At 40.3% G+C, this 24,889-nt stretch overlaps 1 protein-coding gene and 1 long non-coding RNA gene across 2 annotated transcripts in view; one reads left to right on the top strand and one right to left on the bottom strand.

Annotated features, from left to right (window-relative positions):
* The window catches only part of LOC116440936, a 58,450-nt gene that overhangs the window by 30,548 nt on the left and 3,013 nt on the right, over nt 1-24,889 (bottom strand). Inside the window, exon 2 of the long non-coding RNA XR_004238810.1 lies at nt 10,277-10,439. This is a non-coding gene — a long non-coding RNA (uncharacterized LOC116440936). The remainder of the gene's footprint in view (nt 1-10,276; nt 10,440-24,889) is intronic.
* Nucleotides 644-24,889, top strand: TSNAX (translin associated factor X). The gene is made up of 6 exons (XM_032102315.1): nt 644-712; nt 2,654-2,761; nt 6,902-7,016; nt 8,635-8,765; nt 20,931-21,058; nt 23,105-24,889. The coding sequence occupies exons 1-6, from the start codon at nt 697-699 to the stop codon at nt 23,477-23,479; spliced, it is 873 nt and encodes a 290-aa protein (XP_031958206.1). The 5' UTR covers nt 644-696; the 3' UTR covers nt 23,480-24,889.

The raw sequence follows: 24,889 nt of genomic DNA, 5'->3' as shown, positions 1-24,889 counted from the left end.
CGCGGCACTCAGTGCCATGGGCTGGTTGACATGGTGGTGTTTAGCCATAGGTTGGACTCGATGATCTCAGAGGTCTTTTCCAACCCAGCTGAGTCTGTGATTCTGGGAATGCACCGTAGTCCTGATATGCCAGGGAAGAAAGGGGCAGTAAGGAGACAGGCGGGGGGTGAAGCGAAGGCGACATGACAGCCGCTTTGTGAGGGTCTGGGCTGAGGAATGTCGCTGGTTTTCTGTGGGCCAAAGCCGAGGACCGTCGCAGCCCCGGTGGCGGGACACGCCAGCCACCAGCGGGACGACGGGCAGGGAACTCCAAAGCTCCTCGGCCCCGCTCTGACCGCGCGGCCGCGCCACCCGGCACTACATGTCCCGCCGTGCCGCGGGCGTTGAGGCCCCACGACGGGGTCGCACACTAGCTGCCCAGGGAATCGCCTTCTCGGAGGCACGGCCCGGCCTCGGCGCTGCCCCGATTTCGCGGACAGCAACGTCCGAATCATCCTCCGCGCCGCCCCTGCTCCGCACCGTGCCTGCCGCGCCGCGGGCGGCGGACCGGGCTCCCTCCGCACGTGTGGCGTCTCGGCGTCAGGCAGTCGCGGGACGCCCCGCCATGGCGCCGGTAGGGCGGGGGCGGCGGGGCCCTTGCGGCGCGCGGGGCGGCTGCGGGTTGCCTGGGGGACACGGCGCGGCGGCGGCACCGGGATGAGCGGCAAGGAAGGTGATGTCTCCTTCCCTCCCCTTCCCTTCCTTTCCCACCCTCAGGAGACCGAGGCGTGAGGAGCTGGAGCCGGCTGAAGCGGGGGGAGGCCCCGCGGCTCGGAGGAGGCCAGGGTGCGGAGCTTCTGCCGTGCCCAGCGGTGCCCTTCGGCTGCGTCGTGAAACTCTCACTGAGAGGCCGCTCCTTCACGAGTGTCACTGACCTTTCCTTCGTGGGTGCCCTGCCTTCCCGCTGGGGCTGTCCGGGTGCGCCAGAGAATGTGGCTGTAGGAATCTGCATCCCTGGGGCTGGAAAAGCAGATGCTTCTTCAGAGGGAAGCTGAGTGTGTTAGGCCCGTAAAGCGCTTGTGCTAGCTGTTGAGTATAGTGTGTCTATTTATGTATATATATATATGTATAACATATTGTGTATATTACCTAATACATATGTGAAATACATATTTTTCATAGCTTGCCCTGCTGCCTGTGTGTTGGCTTAGCCCTGGCAGTCGCAGAATCAGAGTCACAGAACGGGTCAGGGTGGAAGGGACCACAGTGGGTCATCTATTCCAAGCTCCCTGCTCAGGCAGGGTCATCCTAGAGCACGTGGCACGGGATTGTGTCCAGACGATTCTCGAACATCTCCAGTGAGGGAGACTCCACAACCTCTCAGGACAATGTGTTCCAGTGCTCGGTCACCCACACAGTGAAGAAGTTCTTCCTCGTATTCAGGAAGAATGGAACTTCCTATGTATTGGTTTCTGCCTGTTGCCTCTTGTCCTATTGCTTAACATCACCAAGAATCACACAGATCTCCCTTCAGCACTCTTTCAGGGGATGCATTTAGTGTTTTCAACTGCTATAGGAAAAACAAACCCCTGAACTCATGTCCAACAGAAAATAAGGAAAAAATTATTTTCAGTTTCCTCTTTAAGAAAGTAGCTACGCCCACTTCTGGTTTTGGTTTGGGATAATAAACAATTAAGCGGAAACATTTTAAAATCTAGTGTTCATGTGTAGCTTTTAAGTAGCTTCCCTTGGTTCTTCTTTTAAGGAAATGAGAGAACTCCATGTATTCAAAAGGTATGCCTGTATTCAAGTTTGCCAAATTTTGGGCTCTGTAAGGAACAGAGTGTCCAGCTGTCACCAAAAGGAGGGAGAGAGAAAGAGGACACATGGGTGACACATGGGTGACACAATGAGTCAGTCCAAGGTGAAGGAAGGATAAAAGGTAGAAATGATACGAGGTATAAATTGGGAGTAAAAGATAGTCCAAAAGGGATGAGTTCTGGGTGTGGGTCTGAAAAGGAGGGTTAAGGAAGAGGCACACAAAGCAGTTGAAGTGAGCGGCTACATTCAGAGAAGAAACTGGTTAATGGGTAGAGTGTAAGGGCCTAAGAAGTTACACTGCAGGAACTAAACCTACATATCTAAATAGGGATAGTCTGCTTAAATTATGCCTTGCTTCTTTTTCTGGTTACTGAAGACCCATGATGTAAATCACAGTAATAAAATCTTGCAGGTTTAGTGACTAATTTCAACTGAATATTTAGAATAGTTTAAAAAAGGAAGGAAAAGAAATGTCTAATCCTTTAGGTGCAATCCTTTAGGTCCTTGTTCACACAAGGATTTCCATGCAACCATTCGCTTAAAGCAAGAAAACATAAAAGGGTGTGAAGACCTGAAGACATTACCAAAAAAAAGACACAGGATCCTGCCACACTCATCCATTGAAATGGATTTTTTTTTCTAATTTTCACTAGCAATGTCATAGGAAAAGTAACATGATAATGTGAAGCTGGCATGAGTTGATAATAAGGCTCATGCAGTTACCTTATTCAGTCCTGTAGAATATGACTGCGGTCAGGAATGCTCTGAAGACAGCATTCTGGTGCTCCTTATGCTCTGACAAAAACTATATTTTTAAGTATTGCTTTTTTTGTGTGTCTCTTCTATTTAATAGGATCAGGTGGGTTCAGAAAACGAAAGCATGACAATTTTCCACACGGTCAAAGAAGAGAGGAAAAAGAGAATGTTAATCCACCCTCAGCTTTGATGACGTCTTTTAAATGTAAGTAAGCATTTGGAAAACCAGATTATAAAAACGCGGTGTAGAAATTGCTAGGAAATTATTAGTGGAATAAACTCTGCGGGAGAAACTAGTTGGACTCACACTCCATACAGTTAGGGCTTAGTGTTCTGCATTTTGTGCGGTGAAGTCCTGGGGGTGGGATTTTGCATGGCTCCACCTGATTCATGACTTGCTCCCGTTTCCATCCCACCTGCTGTTCCACCTGCCCTCCTTGCTTGTGCTGAACCTGATGCTGAGCACAGTGCACAAGTGTTCAGCCAGGCAAAAGGTGACCGGGCCCTTTGGTGGCAGAAAACTGTAGGATCTGCAGAGGTGTAATACAAAACCTGAGCCACAGGGGCAAGAGGAGGAGGTGGTGACCTTTGAGAAACTGAGGAGGTTCTGACCTTGGCTGTGGTGCACAGATGACTAAGCTACTTTAGTGTAAATCTGGATGCATTGTTTTAAAGAGTTGGTATTTGTTTATACCTGCACTTTTTCAAAAAAAGACTTCAACTAACTAATATAGACCTGTATGTAGACACTTAGTTCAGTTTGAATGCCTTTTAAATATTAACATATATTTGAGATTCTTTAAATAGGCAGGTGTAAACTTCCCTTCAGCCAAATTATTTTTATAAGATTTTTCACCAAACCAGATTTAAACTCCAGTAAATTTAAATTTCTCATTAGACAACCCCTAAGAAAGCAAAGTTGACCTTCAGAAATGAGAAGCCTTGACAAGAGGGAAGGAGATTTGATATGGGGAACAGATTTATTCTTGTTGTAAAATTTTCCCCATGCTAGGTATTTTTTATGAAGCTAAGAAAGGTGAAGTATAAGCTGTCCGGCTGCTTTAGATGGTTACTTCAATGTCATATAACTTCCTGGCTTTTTTTTAAAATGGGTGCTTATATTTTTCTGTGTAAATCAGCTTGGCAGATGATTAACCATGACCCCTGAACTTTGCCTAGAGAAGCTGTGGTTGCCCCATCCCTGGCAGTGTTCAAGGCTGGGTTGGAGGGGGATTTGAGCAACCTGGTCTAGTGGAAAGTGTCCTTGCCCATGGGAGGAGGGGTTGGAACTGGGTGATCTTCAAGGCTCCTTCCAACCAAACCACTCTATCATTCAAATTGAATATTGTATACACACTTGCTCTTGAATTAAGTAGTGCAACTGTACTTTCAACTTTAATTTTTTGCTCTCATGAATATCAGTTTGTCATAAAGTGCTATTACTTCCACTTCAAAACAGCTTGTTTCCCTCCCTTCTCATGAGATCCAGTCGTTTGTGTTTGGTTAATTTCAGAAATAATTTAAGGGACATGGTTTCTTCAAAGTTTTTCAGAGATCCACTCTTTGTATTTATTGCAAAAATGCTTAGTGCAGTACTAAGTGCACTGCCCCAGAGAGAGACGCTGGTGGTCTTTGTCTCCCCGTCAGGCACAAGCATTAGGAAAATATGTGCTCCAGATGGTTTATAATTGAGCAGGTTGTATAAGGTGAACCAGAGCTGTGCACTGTTTCTGTGTATGTTGTCTGAATCTAAAAAACTTAATCATAGAATCATGGAATATGCTAAGTTGGAACCAATCCATCAGGATGATCAAGTCAAACTCCTGGCTCTGTGTAGGACATCCCAAGACTCACACCATGTGCCTGAGAATATTGTCCAGTTGCTTCTTGAACTCAAAACAGGATTGTTGCTGTGACCACTTCTCTCGGGAGCCTGTTCCTCTGGGTGAAGAACCTTTCCTGATACCTAACCTAAACCTCCCTTGACACAACTTCAGGCTCTTTCTTCGAACCCTGTCACTGGTCATCAGAGTGAAGAGACTGGTACCTACCCCTCTGCTTTCTTTCCCTCATGAGGATGTTGAAAGTCTGCCCTCTGTCTCCTCTTCTGCAGAATGAACAAATTGAGTGACCTCAGCTGTTGCTCATATGGCTTCCCCTCCAGACTCTTCACCATCTTCATTGCCTTCCTTCGGATGTTCTCTAAGATCTTAAGATCTTTTTTGTACTGTTTTGCCCAAAAAACTGCACGCAGTATTTGAGGTGAAACTGCCCTAGTGCAGAGCAGAGCAGGACAATCCCCTCCCTTGCCCGGCTGGTGATGCTGTGCCCGATGCCCCCCAGGACAGGGTTGGCCCTCCTGGCTGCCAGGGCACTGCTGACTCATGTTCGACTTGCCATCGACCAGGACCCCCAGGGCCCTTTCTGCAGCACGGCTCTTCAGCCTCTCATTCCTGGTCTGTACACACAACCGGAGTTGCCCCGTTAATGTGTGGCCTTAAATGGGTATACACGTTTTGCTCTTTTTAATCTCTGAAAAAAAGATGTGCTTGAATCGATCTATTTGCACCAAAGTTTTCTAAAAAAATAATGAGAAATTGTCTTCTGTAGTAATCAGAGAATCACAGAATGGTCTAATGAGTCAAAACCCAAGGAGTTACACCTTTTTTTGGAAATATGTTTTAAATATGACAGCTCAGTGATAAAGAGAGTGGGTGCTACCTTGATTTATAGGGTTAAGGTTTAGTAAGTGTCATTTTTAATGGTCTGATTTTGCACCACCAAAATTATCATTGGAGTCTGAGTCTTTACGTTCAGTGCTAAATGAGACATTACAGTGTCATGTATGTAGGAAATGACGGTATGGTTTTGATGTGTTAGCTTGGTGAACCCCCAGGTACTAATCCTTTGCAATTTTAGGCAGTAACACAATACAGTAGGTTTTCTTGCATCCTGTTAGGCTAAAGATTATTTTATTTGTCTGGTTTACTTTAGAATAGAAAGCACTTCACAGTAGTCCCTAACAGGTTTAAAACCTAACATAGAAGTCTAAAAGCCACAACTATCCAGAAAAGACTGGGGGTGTTGCTAATAATTGCAGGTGTTAAGAATAGTGAATTTCCCAGTAGATGACATTTGTAAATGGCCCTTGGAAATGTCATATGTGGCATCCTGTGAAGGGAAATCACCCTTCCTCAGGTTCCTTTCACTATGATCTGAGGGAAAATTTCTTGGTGATAATTCAAGGGTGGAATTGATTCTCAGAATTTGAAAGAGACACACCAAACAGACATGAGTAAGAATTAAGAGAGCAGAAGCATTTGTGACTTATCTTAGAGTTTCAGAATAAGATTGGGGAGAACAGAACAAAATGAGAGGAACCAAGTTTTTACCAAGGCAATGAGAAATACAGAACTATTTTCTAGTGTCTTCTAAACCTTGCTTGCCAGTGAACTGCTATACTTTTTTAAAGGTTACTCACTTGTCAGACCCTTTAAAAATGCAACCTCTTAGTTTATTTCCTGCATTTTCTTGCACAGAGGCTTTGACACCTCAGACAATTACATAGGAAATTTGTTTGATTTCTTCTAGGCGTCTATTAGTGATTTATTTACTAGAATAATGATCTATAAAATGTTAATGGTGTTTGTGAAACATTCATAATGTTTGACTGTCATAACCAGATATGCTTCCTCTCTTCTCTGTATTCATTGTAGTTAGAGAGAATTAACATCAGCAAGTCAGAAATCTTATTTTAAATAATTGATCTCATCCTTAGAGATATTAGAATACTCAACTTTTGTCCAAGTCCATCTGGGATGTGAAATGCAACCTTTCTTCTAATTAAATGATGCATTTTGAATAGTATATGTGCCTTAGTCAGATGCTTTTTATTTGATTGGTTTAGGCACTGGTGAATCTTATTAACAAATGATGGTAGGGTTTTATTTTTTGATTTATCTTGCTGAATTTGGGTGAAATTTTCAGTCCCATTTCCAGAACAACAGTGTTGTGGAATAGATTTTATTAGTGAAACCAAGTATTTTACCTTAAAAATTGTTCAGGCTGCTTTAAGGCATCATCAGGACTGATGTCTACTTCAACCTGACTTTATAAACAAAGGTAGTATTGATGATGAGTTTTGCAGCTCTGGCAGGTGACAGGCAGTGGTGGCCTCTGCAGCCATGCCCCAGGCAGGGGCAGCCCACCCTGGGGAAAGGCGCCCAGGGACAAGGCTGGTGGGGCTGGGGGCTGTAAGGAGTTGGTGCAGCACAGGTGCTTTGCTCTTCCCCTGTGCTGTGTTCATGTGATAATTGAGCTTTTGCTGTAATGATTGACTTGGCAGCATTCCAGCTGGAGCTTGACACCAGGCATGATAAATACGAACGGCTCGTGAAGCTTAGTCGGGATATAACTATCGAAAGCAAAAGAACGATATTTCTGCTCCACAGGTTCACCAGGTGAGTCACGTTGAGCGTGAAAATGTTGGTAGAAACCTACAGTCTGCCTTGCAGTGTTGTCTGTGAGTAACAGCTGCAATGTTCTGTTGAGAGGAATTTAATTAACTTCCCATAAACATTCTTTAGGGTGGATGCAAGCTAATGAATGCACACTCCAGTTAGAGAATTAAAAGATGCTGGTTCAGGTTTCTGGGTTGGTTTTATTGGTTTGTTAAACCAGTGTAGAGCAGTAGAGTAAGCAACAGATGAGAGCCTTCCAGCTTTCAGCAAGTTGGGAGAGAGGAGTACGCACCCTTCCTTCAGGTTACTTGCCCAGGCAGTTCCATCACCGTTTTGGTTGTTGCAGCCCCACCCGAGGTCATCAATGCAAATAGGAGGTGACCTGGGGTCTCTTTATGCAAATACTACAGCTGGATAGGCTTTTGTGTGAAGTTTTGAGCTTCTATATGTTTTGTGTTCTCACAAGCCTTCAAGCAATCTTTGGAAGCCAGAAACAAACTAGAAGAGCAACAGGAAAATTTGAGGCTTTGCATAGCCTGTTCTATAAAGTGTTTGCTGTACATGACAAACACTGGTCTTGCGTGTTTTAACAGCTCTGCCTTTTCTTTGTAATTTCATTTATTTTAATTTACATTTTGTTACCTATCAATGTATTTATGTTGAAGTAGTAGCTATTTATAGTTACAGTTATAAATGGAGATTATGAAGTTGCCTGCTCTTTAACTTGGTTTACTTCTGCAAAGAGGTATTGTGATAATTCCAGTAACCTCTACAGCCTTGACTCTAAATAACTACTCCCACTGCAGAGGCTAGGTAGCTGGGAACTGGTGGAGGAAAGAACAACAACAAAAAACTCCTCATTACTCTGAATTTAGATTCCTGTTTTATAAGACATTCCTGTTTTTGTGAGAGTGGAAGTTTTCCATGCTGTATTTTGTATTTCCTTCTTTGCTTTTTGCAATTATTGTGGCTTTAATTTCAGTAAATTTTACTGTTTGCTTTTAAATGTTTTCTCGAGACCAATCAATCAGTAGTTCCTTAAAGAGACTGTAAACTAATATACCATGGATTATTTGGGCTCAAGGGAGGAGAAAGTTTAAAGGAAATTAGATAAACTAAACTTTAAATGCCAAGTATATATTGTGGTTTTGAGTCAGATATTTCAGCTGTTCCTGAACAACATAGTCCGTAACTACTTCCTTAAAAAAAAAATCACATGTAGAAGTACATAATGTATTGTATTTTGCAATACTGATTTTTTTTTTAAGAGGGTGAAGGACTTCTGTAAATACTGCTAGTTTTCTGGAATATTTTTTGAAGCCTTTGTATGTGTTTCTCCTTTTTCTTACTTAAACAATAATCATGACTGTAGTCTGGAATAAACATCATGCTACCAGAACTCTGGGTGGTTGATTATTTTCTAGGTAACAATCTACAGAATTTCAGAATCTGCAATAGGTATCTATTAAAGTTAAACTGTTTCTCATTCTAGTATCAGTTTTGCTTTTTCTTGAAGCCAGTAAAAATGTATTGATCAGTAAAAGAAAAAGTGTAATGTTTTTAACAGTTTGCTCATGTTCTGGAAACTGCTCTTTCAGTTTCTGTTTTATGATTGCAGTGCTCCCAATGGGGAAGAAATACTAAGTGAATCTGAAGTCAAGCTAGATGCTGTCCGACGGAAGATCAAGCAGGTTGCACAAGAACTGATTGGAGAAGACATGTATCAGTTCCACAGAGCTATATCTCCAGGTAAATAATTTTAAAATAGGAAAAGTACGCAGTTTTGAACTAAGCTTAGTTTCTCTTTCTGTAGCAATACTTCCTCTTCATGCTGCAGGTCTGAATTTGTTACATTTCTGTGGTTATAAATCAGGACTCAGGTTAATCTTTGTTACTAGCAGAGTTAGCTCTGGTATTAGAGAAGCTATTGTCCTACAGATTCATTACAGTTTAAAGGAAGATTTAAATGGGAGTCTACAACTAGAAAAATTTGGACCCTGACCTAAAATGAAGTTGAGAGTAGTTCTAACAAATGTACTGGCTGATCTTCTTTGACAGAGAGGAATATATGTAGCACACTCATTTACCCCTCCTGAAGGGTTATAATTTCTAAGAGGAGAGTGGGAGCGACTGTCTTATGAAATTATCCATTTTGAGTGATAAAGTGATTTTGAGTTGATAAAGTTAATGAATTTAAATCCTTAGATTAGCATTTTCTTTCTTCTAGGCTCAGAATGTGCTTCTGCCTCTCTGTTACAAGCATTAAACCAGTTTGTGTGTTTCAATTGCATCTTTTTCTGCTCCTCTCTGTAAACAGCAGTCTTTGCTAACATTCTTGAAATATTAAATCTCAGTTCATTCATGACTCTTGGCTGTCAAACCATATTTCTTTGCTGAATCTTTGCTGACAATCTGAATATTACCTAAAATTGGTATGCCTTGGTTATGGCAACGCATGACTAAAATATGTAACTGCTTCTTTGACATCTTAGTCATGGTATAAAAGTGTCTTGTGTCTATCAATCTCATTTTTAACATATTTGGAATTGTGTATATCTTTCTGTGTTTAGGCAAAACTTCTTCAGCTGACGAGAGCTGAAGATTTGCCCTGAATTATTTGTTTAAAAATGTCCATAAGATCGATTTGATAAATCAGCAGCAAATACATGTATGTAATCTGCAAGACAAACAATGCTCAGGTTGACTTGTACTCATGTCTTACACAGGGCTTACTTCAGGGCAGACCAAAAGTCAAAGCAAGTCGTTAAGAGCATTGTCCAAATGCGTCTTCTAAACACTGACAGGCTTGGGGCATCAACCACCTCTCTAGGAAGCCAGTTCCTTTATTTCACCTCCTTTTCAAAATAAATGCCCTCACCTGATGCAGCTTAGAGCCATTCCCACACATCCTATCAGTGGATGGGACAGGAGATCTGTCTCCTGCACCACCTTCTCCACTTGCCCTCCTCAGGAACCTGTAGGGAGCAATGAAGTTGCCCCTCAGCTTTGTCCTCTCCAAAGCAGACAAGCCCAAAATCCTAATGTGCTCCTTTATAGCACATTTCTTCCAACCCTTTCGCCATCTTTGTTGCCCTGCTCTGGATGCCAGCTGGTGCCCATGGTGCATGTTTTGTGAGGGAGTGTTAGAATATACCTGTGTGTCACTGGGAAGACAGGGAATGCTTTTAGGCATTGTGTAAATGAGCTTGTGTGCATAAGAAGTATAAAATGCTAGCTTTCAGCCAGACCTTTACTCTTACCTTCATTAAATCCTCCACTCTCCAGTTAGTCATTGGGATGGCAAAAAAAGGAATATGCAGCCTTCAAGACTTGTAGATCTTGATCGTGTTGAAGCTGGGATCAAGGAGGTGCCAGAGATGTGAAGATGCTTGATGTCAGAATTACGAAGCTGAGATAGAAAACCTAGAAACAGGAAGAATGAGGGGACAGTTAGGTGAAGAGCAACTGGGAGAGAGTGCTTTATTCCACCTGCCTGCCGCTGTTTATGAAGAACTATAATTGGGAAGCGATAAGAGTTAAGAATGTTGCTTTTAGTTTTGGTTCTAAGCCTAGTGTTCTTTAATTGTTGCTTTGTTTTTTTTTTTCAGTGCAAAAAGCTTGCATGTCTTTTTGAAAATAAATGTAGCTAAGAAGAGTGCTAGATCTTTTGTCTTTATATATTTCCTAGGGCTGTAAGTCTTGACCTTCCTTTAACCTAGTTTTCAGCTCTGATTTTGTATTTTAAAGAAATTCTGGAGAACTAGTTAAAAAGCATTTTATGAACAAAAACATTGCCATTAAACTGCTTTTTTCTTTCAAAAAGAATAAAGAAACACCTATGTCCCATATCTCAAAAGCAGCATGTCTAATTAACCTCAAACTTCCTAAAAATATTCTCCTTTGTCTTGAAATCAAACATGAAACATCCTCCTGTTCCCCACCCTACCTCTCACAGAAGGAGTAAAAGGGTTCAAAATGGAGCTTATAATGGCAACCACTGTAGCAGCCTTAACTGGGGAATCATGATTGTCTGCATAATAAAGCTGCCTAATACATATTTTATTCAGTATAATAACTGTTAGCCTATAAATAGAAGAATGCTATGAGTATTATGCTTGGGAATATTGTTTGCCACTTGTAATTGTTAAATGCTTTTTTTGGGGTTACTCCAAGCAGTTGTTCTTTTGACTTGAAGATAAAACAATTCTGGCAGAGCACTAAAGGAGTTTCATGCTTTCCCTCATTAAGAATAGTGCTAATGGCACGCAGGACATTTCCCCAAAGGACACTTGCATGAGCTCAAACACTGAGTATAGCACTAATTGAACAACAACAAAAACTGATGACTGTTTTCTACACGTTTCTTAACAGTACAGATTGTCCCAGGGGATGATTAAACAAGCAAACAAAGAGATACTGAAATAATGAAGTCTTTTTTTAATGCAGAGCTCTTCATTTGTTATGTTAGAATGTTCTGCTTTGTTGATATTTTTAAAGCTTTACTATTTGTAATATAGAATTCCTGCTCCTTTGGCCCGCTTTGCAGTGTATACCTTATATATCCTGTGAGGAAATATGTACTCTTTCTTTAAAATTGTTGAGAGACACTATGCAAGAAAAGGACTGGAAAAGATTGTATGGATTTATGAAAGGAAGGAAGAAATTTTTCAGGATTTTTTATTTGTATATATAAGTGTTTGAGCGTTTATATATATATAGATATTTAACTCTCAGCTACTGAGGGAGATATCAACAGTATACAGAAAAGATCTGTACAGGACTTAAAGACAAGAAAGAAGTGCTCTGCAACATGTGTATGGTCCTACACTTCAGCTATAACAACCCCATGCAGTGCTACAGGCTGGGGAAGAGTAACTGGAAAACTGCTCATTAGAAAAGGACCTGGGGTTTCTGTTTGACAGCAGCTGAACATGATCCAGTGCATGCCCAGGTGGCCAAGAAGTCCAGTGGCATCTTGGCTTCTATCACCAATTGTGTGGCCAGCAGGAACAGGGCAGTAATTGTCCCCCTGTATTCAGCACTGGCTGCACCTCAACTTCTGTATCCAGTTTTGGACCCATCACTACAAGACAGACATTGACGTGCTGGAACCCATGTCCAGAGAAGGTCGGTGGAACAAGTGAAAGGTTTGGAGCATAAGTCTGATAAAGAGTAGCCAAAGGAGCTGGAGGTGTTTAGCCTGGAGAAAAGGATGCTCAGAAGGGACCTCATTGCTCTTTACAACTGCCTGAAAGGAGGGTGTAGCCAGATGTGGGATGGTCTCTTCTCCAATGTAACAAGCAATAGGACATGAAGAAATGGCCTCAAGTCACTCTAGGGGAGGTTTAGATGGTATATTAGGAAAAATTTAATCATGGGAAGGGTTGTCAAGCATTGGAACAGGCTGTCCAGGAGAGTGGTGGAGTCACCATCCCTGGAGGTATTGAAAAGACATGTAGATATGGCTCTTAAGAGACATGGTTTAGTGGTGGATTTGGCAGTGTTGGGTTAGTGGTTGGACTCAGTGATCCTAAAACCTAAAAAATTCTATGATTCTATGTTAGGATGTATGTAATTATTCAAAGCATGTTCTAAATCTACTCTGCATAAATGCAAAACTTGTGTAATGCAGAGGGAAAATTAAGGATTGCTTGATAGGTTGGTGTTGTGTGGGATTAAATGGAGTACCTTTTTAACATGACTTTGTTAAATTAAATTTCTAGCCATTTGAAGACTTACTCAGTTTTTTGCCCCTTAAGACAAAATACTGCATGGGGAGCCTGTAAGTCTTCTGGAGCTTCTTAAGTGGAGTGCTGTGGGGTGATGATGGTAGATGCAAGTAGAGCACTGTTGGCTGACCTTTGCTGTGTGCCTGTGCTTGCAGCAGTGGCGAATGGAGTGGTATGCACGGGGAAGCTCATTAGCTGTTTATCATGTCTGCACTTGCTCTCAATAGGATTAGATGATGAGCCTGTAAAATGTCAGCACCTTGTCAAAACTATTGCTCTGTGGCTGCTTCTGCTGATGATGATGCAGGAAATGCTGTGTAAAAGTTCAGCACTGATGCAGTCTAACACATCATTTCTCTTGTGCAGGCACTATTTGTGTTCTGAGAGATTGATGTAATGGAGCTTATTTCTGTCTCCTGCCTTATGCCATTTAGAGTCACTTTAGGCCTGTAAGATACTGCAACAAGCTGCATTGCTCGATTGGACAAGGCCAGTTAAGTCTGTGTGGCTGAAAAGGAAACACTTCAGTTGCACTAGAATGCCACTTTTTAACTGCAGTACATAGGACCACCAGACAGGATGCTGTAAGAAGTGCTATGGAGATGAGTGGGGTCTGTCCAAGCAGGTCAGCTTTAGATTACTGATGATTTAAGTAATAACATTTTTTTTTGGCTATTGTATGAAGGATTTTAATTAGAATGCAAACTAAAGGAACTATTCAGTAACGATTTCTGTGTTTACCTGGTTGTTTTTTTGGGGGGGGAGGGGGTTTTTTTTTTGTTTGTTTTTCTTTTTCCCCTTAGCTTTTAAACTCAAAATATGAAAATAACATACGGAAATTGTTCTACCTTTGTAAACACACATGTATTTCTGAAATTATATCAAGGTACATAATTTCAAGGATATAATATTAATGTACTGTTCTGCACATCAGGAACAGTATAAGTAGGACACCTGTTTTTTTCCTTGAGAAAGTTTAAAAACTGTAGTTAAAATGGATGGCATATTTAATTGTAGGTTGGTAATAGAAAGGAAAGGCTTTGTACTGCAGGAGGAAGGGATCATGAATTGTAAATGTCTCACCCAGGATAAGACCTAAATACACCTAAAACTTGAAAGGAAAGCTGTCTGTGAAGGAAGCAATCAGGTTTATGCAAGATGGTGGGAAAACATAGTAACACAGGAACAGGATGTAACTGAAGAATTAATCTCTTTGCTGTTGTAGGTGAGGGGTAAAATGCCAGAAATGGAAACAAAGTTTCCTGATTATACTGGAAAATTAACGGAATTTGCAATGAATACGATAGTGGTTATTAGATACAGTTTTGTTAATTTCCTTCTTTCTGTTTTGTTACTTTCTGTGTTTCTCTGAACTCATATCCTCGCTTGGTCAAACTGGTTTGGTTTTTTTTCATTTTGCAAGTTGCCTATTTGAAATTTGATACCTTCAGTTCGTTGCCTTTTACTACCCTTTCATTATTTTTGGTTCATGCCTTTTTCCTAGGTTCTTCTAGGGAAAGGGAAAAGCCAGCAACTGCAAAGCCTTTCATTTTGTATTTTCTGCTTCAGGTTTTGTATGTTCATACACAAAAAATTAAAACAAACCTGCGAAGATGAATGCAAATTCTGTCATGAACAAACTAGGCATGCACTATGTGAGAATTGATTATCAGCTCATCCCTGAAGGAGATGTAAATTCAGCTGGAGCCGTTCAGAGCAGCATAAGGCCAAAGAGAAGCTATGTACAGTCTTTTAAAGATGCATGATCACAAAAATTGTATTTTCCTACTTCTATCTTAAGACCTAAATGTCCTAAAGCCCTGCTGTACTATTACGACAAATACTGCAGTTATTCACATGACAACCTGAAACCAGCAACATTGTTTGTCTATAAATTCAGTTTCATAGCTGGCAAAAGGAGGAGACCTTGTGCTCTGGCTCAGGAATTTTTTTCAACACTGCAGCTGTTGACATTAGCCATTCACAGACCAGATCTCTCCAGCCTTTGCAGGAACCAAGTGCAGCTGGAACTTAAGAGAAGTTAAAAAAAAAAATCTATGAAGCTTTTTTGTTTGTTTATTTAAAATCACACAGGAGAATGTGTCACAGAGGAACTCCATTCCGAGAAAGGACCAGGATAGCACATCGTGGTTCAGTTTTTGTTTTGTAGTCACGACGTGAGAAGTAGAGGTTGGTGAGTGGTGAAGTACCTTTGTGCCATCTCGCAGATCTGTGTTTATGAGGGTAAATGGCCACTGTTGGTTCTTCTAATGTGCTGGTGAGTTGGGTCTGTTGCATGGAAACAACATCATCTTAAGAAGAACTTTCACTGTGTTTTGAACTGCAGAAGCTGTGTTGTGTTAGGTGCTCTTTCTTCTTTGATCAGTGAACATCCTGGCTGAGTCAGAGCTTCCTTTCGTTGGTATCTTGAACACTTGCCCTCAAGGCTGTCAGTAGTGTAAAATTTGCCATCTGACTGAATGACTTTTAAAACTCTGTATTAATTAGAAGGTAGTTGGGGATAGTCAAAGAGATCAGGAAGACTACTTGTCACAGGAATAGTTTTCTTTAAGAACTCGTGTAGAACATTGGGTGCTCTTCAGAATTACTATGTTTGGGACTGGCGAGTTGGAATAAAACGCCAAACTTCAGAACAAAAACCTTGATAACAAAAGTAACCATGGTACATCCTTCAGGTCCCCAAGAAGAAGGAAAATAAAAGTTTGTGAATTTCTCACCCACAATTATTAATCTGCAAAAAGGCCTGTCATTTGTCATATGTCCATGTGTTTTTAATAGCAATATAAAAAAGGCTTGATTTACATGTTCTCTGCAATGAGAGATTAAAATATTCTTTGCAGTTCTTTGAAGGGTTTTTGTGTCTGTTTTGAGAAATAATTTAACTCTCACAGCCACCTGTCTGATAGGGAACCTAAATTTGTTTCTGTGGTTTTTGGGAAAACTGACTAATCTTGGTATTACCTTTTCCCTGAATTCGGTGTGTAGTCAGCTTTAAACAAAGTGCAAACAATATTAACACTTCAGTATCTGAAATACATCACTTAACACATGCAGCTAGAAGAGAACAGAATTTTTTGATGGTCGTGGATGTGTCAAGTAGCAATTGACTAATGAACAAAGCATTCAGGGCTTTATAGAAAAAATTTACATGAATTTAATTATTGATATAATAGTGAACCTACTCAGCTTTTGAATTACTACTCAGAGAATAGAAACAGAGGTTTTTGTCCAAATTTGTAAGCTCATATAGACTTTTGTTCTAGTACTTTTATTTGTATTTGTTAGTACTGTTTTATAAAATCCATCCCTGACTGGAATTACCCTTTTAAGCCATTTTCACAATGGGATGTCCAGAACATTCCTGTCTGTGAGGAGAGCTGGCTTTATCCTCTTTCAGTGTATGTTGTAAAATTAACCTTTGACTTCATGCTCACAATCAAGAAAACAGTTTGATTGTTTCATAGCCTCAGCTTTATTTTAATTACGTAAGTTTATACCCCTTCTGCCCAGAAAAAGACCTGTGAATCTTGGGAATCATTGTCAAGTATGAAGAGAACTTTAAAGGAATAGATTAGGGTGTGAATTACCAGTTTCCTCTTAATAGGACACTGGATTTTGTTTTTGTATTAGTACTTCTTAATTTATTGTGTGTACTTGTTTCAGTCGATGATGTACCTGGTTAATTGTTTGCTTATTTCGCTCGTTCTCCCCTTTATTCATCCATATGCTTCTAGGAATGAGTTCTTTAACTTTACCATGCTCCCTTTATTCTGCAGAATTATTTCTCTGTTTGGGATTTCCACAAGGATATGACTCTTTTTTTCTGGGTTATGGTGGGGATTTCTAGGTTTTGGTGGTGGAATTTTTTTGTTGTGCCTTCTTTGGTTTTGGGGGAGGAGAAAGAAGTTTTTTTCTGTGTTTGGTTTTTGATTTTTTTTTTAAATGCCAATGTAACTTGCCAGCCTAAACATGAGGATAAGATAGAGCCTTGTCGGTGCTGTTGTGGTTTTGTAATGAATCAGCAAGTGGGTAGTTTCACATGACTCGCCCTGTAAATAATGTACCCCACCCTTCATACAGTGATCCTGGAAGAAACTTGCTGTGTATATCTTCCTACCATCTTTCCAGTGGCTGCTCTTGGCCTGTGATTCCTGCTGCACGGCTTAGGGGAGGAGCTGGGTGAGAGAGCACAGACTTGTGTCTATCTGCTTGTGTCCTAACCATCAGCACAGGCTCCTCTCTAAACAGAAAGATAGAGAGAAACAGGACAAAGGATGAGAAATGAAATGTGTTTGAGAAGAAACAAGGAGAGAAGCTGCTTATTCGGGAAGATGGCAGGTGGCACTGGCATTGCTGACCTTCACAACCAAGAAGCATGAAATCTATTTGAACCTGTTTTGTAACTGTCGAACCGAGATTTAAAGGAGGAAATGAAGGAAACAAAATTTTAGGAGGAAACGTTCACCTCTTACTTGGTCTGTCATTCTGGTTTGAAACTTGCATGCATGCATGGATGCACATCTCAGGTGGAATTAGATTCTGTTTACCCTAATATGACTCCTGCAATTAAGTAATTTCTATTATTTACTCATTCTTTAAACAGAACTAGCTTTTCCTCTGTCTTGTGCATTCACTTGACTTTTGGATTGAGTGCACCAATGACTTTTTTAAAATCATTTTTTATTTAAGAAACCTAATTTCTTGCTAAGTTTCTAAGAGAAACTACTTTTTCTTCTTTCTCAGAGCTTGCATATGTAGTTAAGGAAAAACATCTTGAATACCAGCTGGCAAAAAAGGGCTCAAGCTTTCAGGCAGAAAAATCTCCTTTCTTTATAGATACATGCTCAGAAGATATCTCAGTGTAGCTCTCTAGTTCTTATGTAGAAAATAAATATTTAAAACGTAGAAGGGAGCTGCTAGACTGGGTCACTGTCACTTGTCTAGTACAAGCTGTTTCTATGGAATAAATGAAATAAAATATCAAAATACTTAAGCAGTTACTTTTTTACCTTACATCTGTAATTTTAAGAGGTACTAATAAAAATAATACAGTGTTTTTAATTGGGATTTTTGACCGTGTACTACAAAAAACCCCAAACCCATAAAAGGCAGTCTTACAAACTATTCCATTACTGGCAGCTCAGTCCATAAATAAGCCAATTTTGGAATAAATCCAAAACAAGAGCATAAGGGGAAAGGTATTGTTGGATGGTGTAGTGAAATGGGACGGGGTTTTTCACCTTGGGAATTATTTGCTGAAAATAGCGGATGTCCTACCATTAAGTTAAAACATAACGTGTTTAAACATCCTTCTACCTGCACATGGAAATACCCTATTTCAAGGTCTTGGGTCATTGAAATGTCATATTGTAGCTACTTCTAGAAGAAGGACTTACTAAAAAAAAAAAGAAAAAAGTAAAATATTAATGTTTTTTGCAAAATAGTTTTGAACAGGATTTGTTACCAGTCTATTTGTAATGGTAACTTTAAATGAGTTTTGTAAGGCTTACTAAATAGTGGGAGATAGATTCCCTAATTGTGAAAATGTGACAGTAAATGGCAGATTGTGTGCAACATTCACATGGTGTTGTTAAACAAAAGGAAGGAGCACAAGGCTGGAACATGTCAGCTAGGGTGGGATGGCAGGAGGAAGCAAAGATCTATGTGTGTACATACATATAAATATGCCCACATAAAAAAGTACATAAAGATGAAAGAACAGAGGAGCCAAACACTTGGAAAGGGTCAAAAAATGTGTGAAGTAGTAAAGTGGAGTGAGTTGAAAGTGGGAGATCTGACTGATCGAGAAAACTGTTTACCAAAAGGTTTGAGGGCTGATTTGATCTCTCTGAGAGCTGTGGAAAATGCCAAGTTGATTCTTCATGTGTGATAGTCTTCTCCACAGATAGCAGAGAGAGATTCTCACAGATGTTGTCATGTTGAGTGCTGCTGTATCTGGTAGCTTACAGAAAAAGCCAAAATTTCCTAATGAATTACTGGTCCTGTTACATCAGAAGGTAAGTCAGGGAAGGAGTGAGTGATGAAATCTACCTCTCTGCAGCTTCTGAAGTTATTTATCTTAACAGATCCTGAGTAGCTTTTATCTAGTATTCTTCTATTGCTTGTGCTCAGAATGCTTTACCTGAATTCTGTTGATTAAATTATGATGTTTAATTGGCCTTGCCAGCTCCCTGTTTATGTTCTGGTTTGTGAACAGCAGTGCTGAGTGTGAGTTTGGTTGCTGCATATTTATTCTGCTTTTCCCACTGCTGCTGTGGAGTACTATAAAGGGTGCAGGCTGAATTGCTATTCTGAGTTGCTTCTGCTCAAACACGTATTTAAAAGGAAAAAAAATGCAGGTCACTTATCACACTTTTGTGACTGTAATATGGAAAGCCTCCTACCCCTTGAGGTTATGCTAGTTTTTCAAGGTATTTCCACCCTCGTCTGTTATTCAAATCTATGTTCTCTTCTTTTTGATTTAGACTATTTCTTTGATCCAGGTGAAGTCTAAATTTGCTTCTTCCTGCATATTTCTATAGGCTGAGGCCCTGGCCCTGGTACAGGTCAGTTGAGGGGATTAAGATTTTCTAATGGAAACAGGATTCTACTTCTGGTACCCTTGGTTGCATCCTCATTTTCTCATTGACAAAACTATTGTCTAATCCTGGCCCTCTTGCAGCATGATACCTGTTTGCTTCTCTTGAAGTGAAGTCATCCCCTTAAAATGGCTCAGAATAGCTCTGCTAGAACCATCTCTGTCATGTGTCTGTTCCTTTAATGTCCTCTTTGGGCTTTCGCTGTTCATGGGTCAGATATACACAGGCATTGACTTTATCTTTACAACTTTTTTTAGCTCAGTACTGCCGTGGCTGTTTGTTCCAGCTTTGTTTCTGCCTTTTTTTCCACCAACAGTGCCAGCTTCAGCTTGCTGCTTATGAACTTTTCTTACATGCTTCCCCCAAATCTGCTCTCTGCACATAAGGAAAAGCTGACAACCTGTGAAATCTCTGAATGTTCAAACTCCTTTTTTTTTTAGATCTCACCTTTGCTGTAATGCATAATAAAATCACCATCTGCTAAGTAGGTAGTGAGAGGTAATTGTGGCAGGTAGCTGTAGATGGCATACAAATCTGGTATAAGCTACATTTGTTATCCTGCCTTTTATTCCCTTGCCAACACATCGACTCCTTTTGTCCCCCTGCAGGCCTTAATTGTAGAGTGTAAGTTCTTTTGGACAGAGCAGTCACTCCTATATTTTTACAATCATGGAACAGTTAGGGTTGGGAAGGACCTCTAGAGATGACCTAGTCCAACCCTCCTGCCAAAGCAGGATCACCTGTTAGTCCTCTCATTGGACATCACAGTCCTGTCTGGTTTGCTTGTTTGATTATTTATTTATTTATTTATTTGCTCTGGAGTGATTTGTAACAACAGATGCTTTGTCTTGAACATTAATTTCACCAAGCCTGTGTATTTTAAGGAGCCTGATTCCCACAAAATGGAGAAGTGGGAAATTCAGTTTTAAACAAGTATCTACTGTAAGTCCTTCTTGAGGGCTGGGCTGCTCTCAATCTGTTCATCCCCCAGCCTGCGTTGATACTGGGAATCTCCTGACCCAGGTGCAGCACCTTGCACTTGCTCTTGTTAAACTGCATGGGATTCCCATGAGCCCAACTTCTCAAGCTTATCCAGATCCCTCTGGATGGCATCCCATCCTTCAGGTGTGTCAGCTGCACTGCACAACTTGGTGTTATCTGCAAATTTACTGAGGGTGCACTCGATCCAACACTTTACGACATCGATGCAGATATTAAACAATACTGGTCCAAGTATGAGTGCTTGGGAACACTGTGGGGAGCTGCTGTTCAGTATGTTTCTGAGAGTACCATGATGCTTTATATTGAAATTATAGAAGGTTCTGCATGAAAAATGCAGTTGGAGTAAAACTTGCTTGTCAGTGTGCTCGGTCAGACTTTCATACTTCAGAAATGCACTATGTTAGATTATGTTTTAATGTTATTTCTGGATTGTGTTAGTTTTCACTTTCTGCTGGTAACGTTCAAATAGTCTCACTTAAAAGATTTCTTAAAAAACAAATAATTGTGAGCATGGATCATTGCTGGAAAGTTGAAGCATTAGCTTAATTCTGCTGTTTTTGCAGGACTTCAAGAATATGTTGAGGCAGTTTCGTTTCAGTATTTTATCAAAACACGATCTTTGATTAGTGTTGAAGAGATCAACAAACAACTAATATTTACAGCAGAAGACAGAGAAGAAACAACAAACATGGTAATAGTTTTTCTTTTCTCAATTGACAAACATCTTTCTGGGATGGAAATGCAGCAAGAAGGCTTAGTCACATTTTTGGCATTTGATTAAATAAGGCCAATTCGTGGAATGGGATTAGATATACATGTGGGCTTTGACTAACTTGTTCAAAACATGCTTTTTATTCTGATAAGTAGTAAACTAAATCCGTGGGATACAAGTTTATAAATTTCACATCCTTTTTATTCAGAACAAACTGAACTCTTTCTGGTACGGCGAAAGATCCAGGCCGGTGAAATACTACGTAACAAATGTAATGGATGGATTTTTAGTGCCTGGGACTGTCTGTAAGACTTGCTGGGGTATTGTGATGTTGGAGAAGTTGGGGGAAACAAACCAAGGCAGGATGAACTCCACAAATGAAATCTTACTGCTGGTATTGAACTAGTCACTGGAGGCACTGTATTCGCCTTGTGTAAAACACCCTGCACGTGTCTTAGCTTCGTCATTTGTAACTCTCCTGGAGCTGATTCCTTTCAGAGGACAAGCTGGTGTCCCATCATACCTTAGCCCTAATACCATATCTGCTGTTTCTTCACTTGCCTCTACTCCTACCCTGCCCTAAAGGGCTCGTAGGGACAAACTACTGTCACCAACCACAGTAAACTGGGTGCAGTTTGGTTGTTGGCAGGGCACAACAGTGATTTGGTAGCAATCTACAGAAGTGCATGTGCAGTCGAGGTGCAGTCTACAGTAATGCTACTTTACATAAATTCCTGAGTCTGCTTCTGCTGAAGAGATTCTGCTGTAAAGCACTTCTCATTCTTTCTTTATTCTCTTGGTAAGATATTTGCAGAGAAGCCTGATTTTTAGCTTAAATTAATTTATTTTTACCAGAGGCAAGTCCATTGTGGCACACTTGTTTTAACAAAGTATGAAGTTGTTAACTGCAGTCTGCATGCCTCTGACCAGATCTGTCAATTTGGGTAGATAGCATATTATGGGAACAAGTGAACAGACAGATGTTGCCTTTTCCTGATCTTAAAAATTAAGAGCCAGACACAGTTAAGGGGAAAAAGGGTCTTACTTCGGTATTTAATAAGGATCCTTATGGTGCACCACTTCGCCAAGGTGGAATGCGCCAAAATGCACCCATACGATAGACCACATATACAATTTATAGATCTTGCAAATTAGAGTATTTATGAAAGGTTTCCCAATGAGAGGCTTGAATGATTAGCATGATATTTTCTCATTTTGAGGAATTTTTTTCCTGGATGGGCTTAATTTTAGTTTACAGGATGCGTTTTAGAGAGGACCTTGGTTTTTCAGGATAGCATAGGGCTTTTTGGCCTCCAACTGCGATGCCTTTAGGATGTCTGGTTTCTCGGTTTAATAAAATATTAGGATTATGCTAAGTTATCGGACTTAGGAATTACAAGTATGCATGTTAAGAACACTGAGGATACATAAAAGCTATATAAAAGTTATATAAAAGGTATATAAAAGAAAAGGCAAAAATCATCATGGCATCACAGAAACCTGCATTGTCTCCCATGTTACCAATATTATGGCAATAAAAAGTATTGGGAACTTGGATATAGGAGCAAACTTGTAACTTTGTAATGGGTTTACTTCATTAAGATTTTTGTTTGCTCTTTTAATAAGCTCAGTTGATACAAAACAGATCTGAGAAGACTATGGCTTCTTGTAGAGAATATATTTTGAAATTCAAGACAGTATTACAAAATTATGTGGTTTGTTTTCATAATGCAGACTATTTTTAATTGATTTGCTAGCTTTGGACAGACCATTTAGGAAAAAATCTATCAGGCCAAGATCTGTCAGATGAAAAAAAACCCCAAACAACTGCAAATAAATGTTGCTACAGAGATGTGATAATTCTGTTTGCAAATAAAGATGGTAGAGTTAGGGTATGTTTATCATACTTAATTTTCCAGAATGTTTTAAATTTCCAGTTATGCTAGATGAGTTTGTGTATTTGACCCATTACGGACGGCTTTGTCACAGTTCTCTGTACTGGACTTTCTTCTGTTCTGTCCCCAGACCTCCAATGCCCATGATAAACAGCCCCATACTTGGAGCCTGAAGGTAACACCCGTGGATTACCTGCTGGGAGTGGCTGATCTGACGGGAGAGCTGATGCGGCTGTGCATCAGCAGCGTTGGGAACGGGGACATAGACACGCCCTTTGAACTGAGCCAGTTCTTGCGGCAGATTTACGATGGGTTTACTTTCATTGGCAACACTGGACCTTACGAAGTCTCAAAGAAGCTCTATACCTTGAAACAGAGTCTGGCAAAAGTAGAGAATGCCTGCTACACGTTAAAAGTACGGGGATCTGAAATCCCAAAGCACATGTTGGCTGATGTGTTCTCCACCAAAACGGAATTGATTGACCAAGAGGAGGGTCTTCCTTAAAATAAGGAGGCTCTTGCAACTCAGAAGGGAAGAGGACTTAGAGAAAGGTCTTTAGTTATGGTTTGTGGGGTTTTGACCCTTTTCAAAGCTTTTTAGGCAGAGACATTTTTAGTTTTATCTATGAGAAGGCTATTTGCAGTGGTAATTTGTAACCAAAATACTTTTTATGGTGTGCAAGAGAAAAAATGTTTGACTTTGGCCTCTTGTTCTGGAATTTTCTGTATTGCTCCATTGTATCTCCTTTCAGAATGACCAAAATTTCCACTGCACTCTGCTCCAGTGACTGTCATTTGCATCACCTCACCTCAAGCTATTGTTACAAGTTTTCATCAAGCACAGCAGTGGAAAAAAAATGGTTAGGTGCTCTTACTTAGCGTTATCCCCATTTCCTGAGTATTTGGGTTCAATACTCATGTCATACCTACAACAATGCACCTGTGTGTAAGTGCATCCCTTGACTTGAAACTGAGGTGGTCTCAACAGTGCCATGTAATTCAAGTTTTCTCTGGTTAATGCTTTAAAGTGTGAAACTAAGTCAACTTTTTGCCAATTGATAATGCAGCTAATTGCACCAGGTGAATACTATTGTGCACCCATTATTTTGGGTCTCTGTTAAAACTGAGCTCTGTCTGAGCTAACACTGGTACTTCACAGTTTTGAGATGAGCTAGAAAATCCACAAAAAAATAATTGTGGAATGTATTGTTTTACATTTTTTGTAATATGATTTAATGCAGAATCTGACATACTTCTGTTTGTAGACAAAGAAGTTCTCATACAGAGTATGTAATTTGGTGTTAGGACAAGCAGTTTTTGGCCAGAACAAATGGATTGCAGTGCTGGAAGTCTGTTCTCCATTGTTTGTGCTGCCCTGAGGACCTCCACTGGGGTTGAACTGGTATAAGTGAAAAAGGGCTAGCCAAGCTTTAAATATATGTTAGCAGGAACTATATCATGTGCATGTTCCTGTGGAAAGGAAATTGCAAACAGAAGTAAGGCAGGCATTATGGTTTCCACATTTATCTTTGAGGAGGGTATGTCACTGTTGGCAAAAAATCAGGGCTTTATGCTGGTGTCTGAAGTTATGAAAGTCTGATAATGTACATAATGCTAAAGGAAAACAGATAAAACAACATGATCTCTAGACTCCAGGAAATAGGCCTCCCAACTGCAATTGAAAATACTGCATGTTTTTTATTTCCACTTCCATATGCTGTGATACTGCCAATATTTTTCCCATGAGCATGTCCTGAGTAGCTGGAATCATCTGATATATGGATAGGAATGGGTAAATACATTTCTGTCAAATTTTTCCATTGTTTCCACATAAAGCAATATGTGGTGGCTTGAACAAGGAGTGGCCTTTTTCCTATTGTTTAATACTATTTTTTACAATAAATTCTGAAAAGTA

The sequence above is a fragment of the Corvus moneduloides genome, chromosome 3, assembly GCF_009650955.1.
Source record: "Corvus moneduloides isolate bCorMon1 chromosome 3, bCorMon1.pri, whole genome shotgun sequence".
In the NCBI taxonomy this organism is placed as follows: domain Eukaryota; kingdom Metazoa; phylum Chordata; class Aves; order Passeriformes; family Corvidae; genus Corvus; species Corvus moneduloides.
Note: the sequence above shows the minus strand (reverse complement) of the source record. Positions and strands in the feature narration are given on the sequence as shown.

Coding starts and splice junctions, on each gene's coding strand:
- TSNAX (XM_032102315.1), top strand. Junction 2,762..6,901: donor TTTGATGACGTCTTTTAAAT/GTAAGTAAGCAT, acceptor TTGACTTGGCAG/CATTCCAGCTGGAGCTTGAC. Junction 8,766..20,930: donor CCACAGAGCTATATCTCCAG/GTAAATAATTTT, acceptor CTGTTTTTGCAG/GACTTCAAGAATATGTTGAG.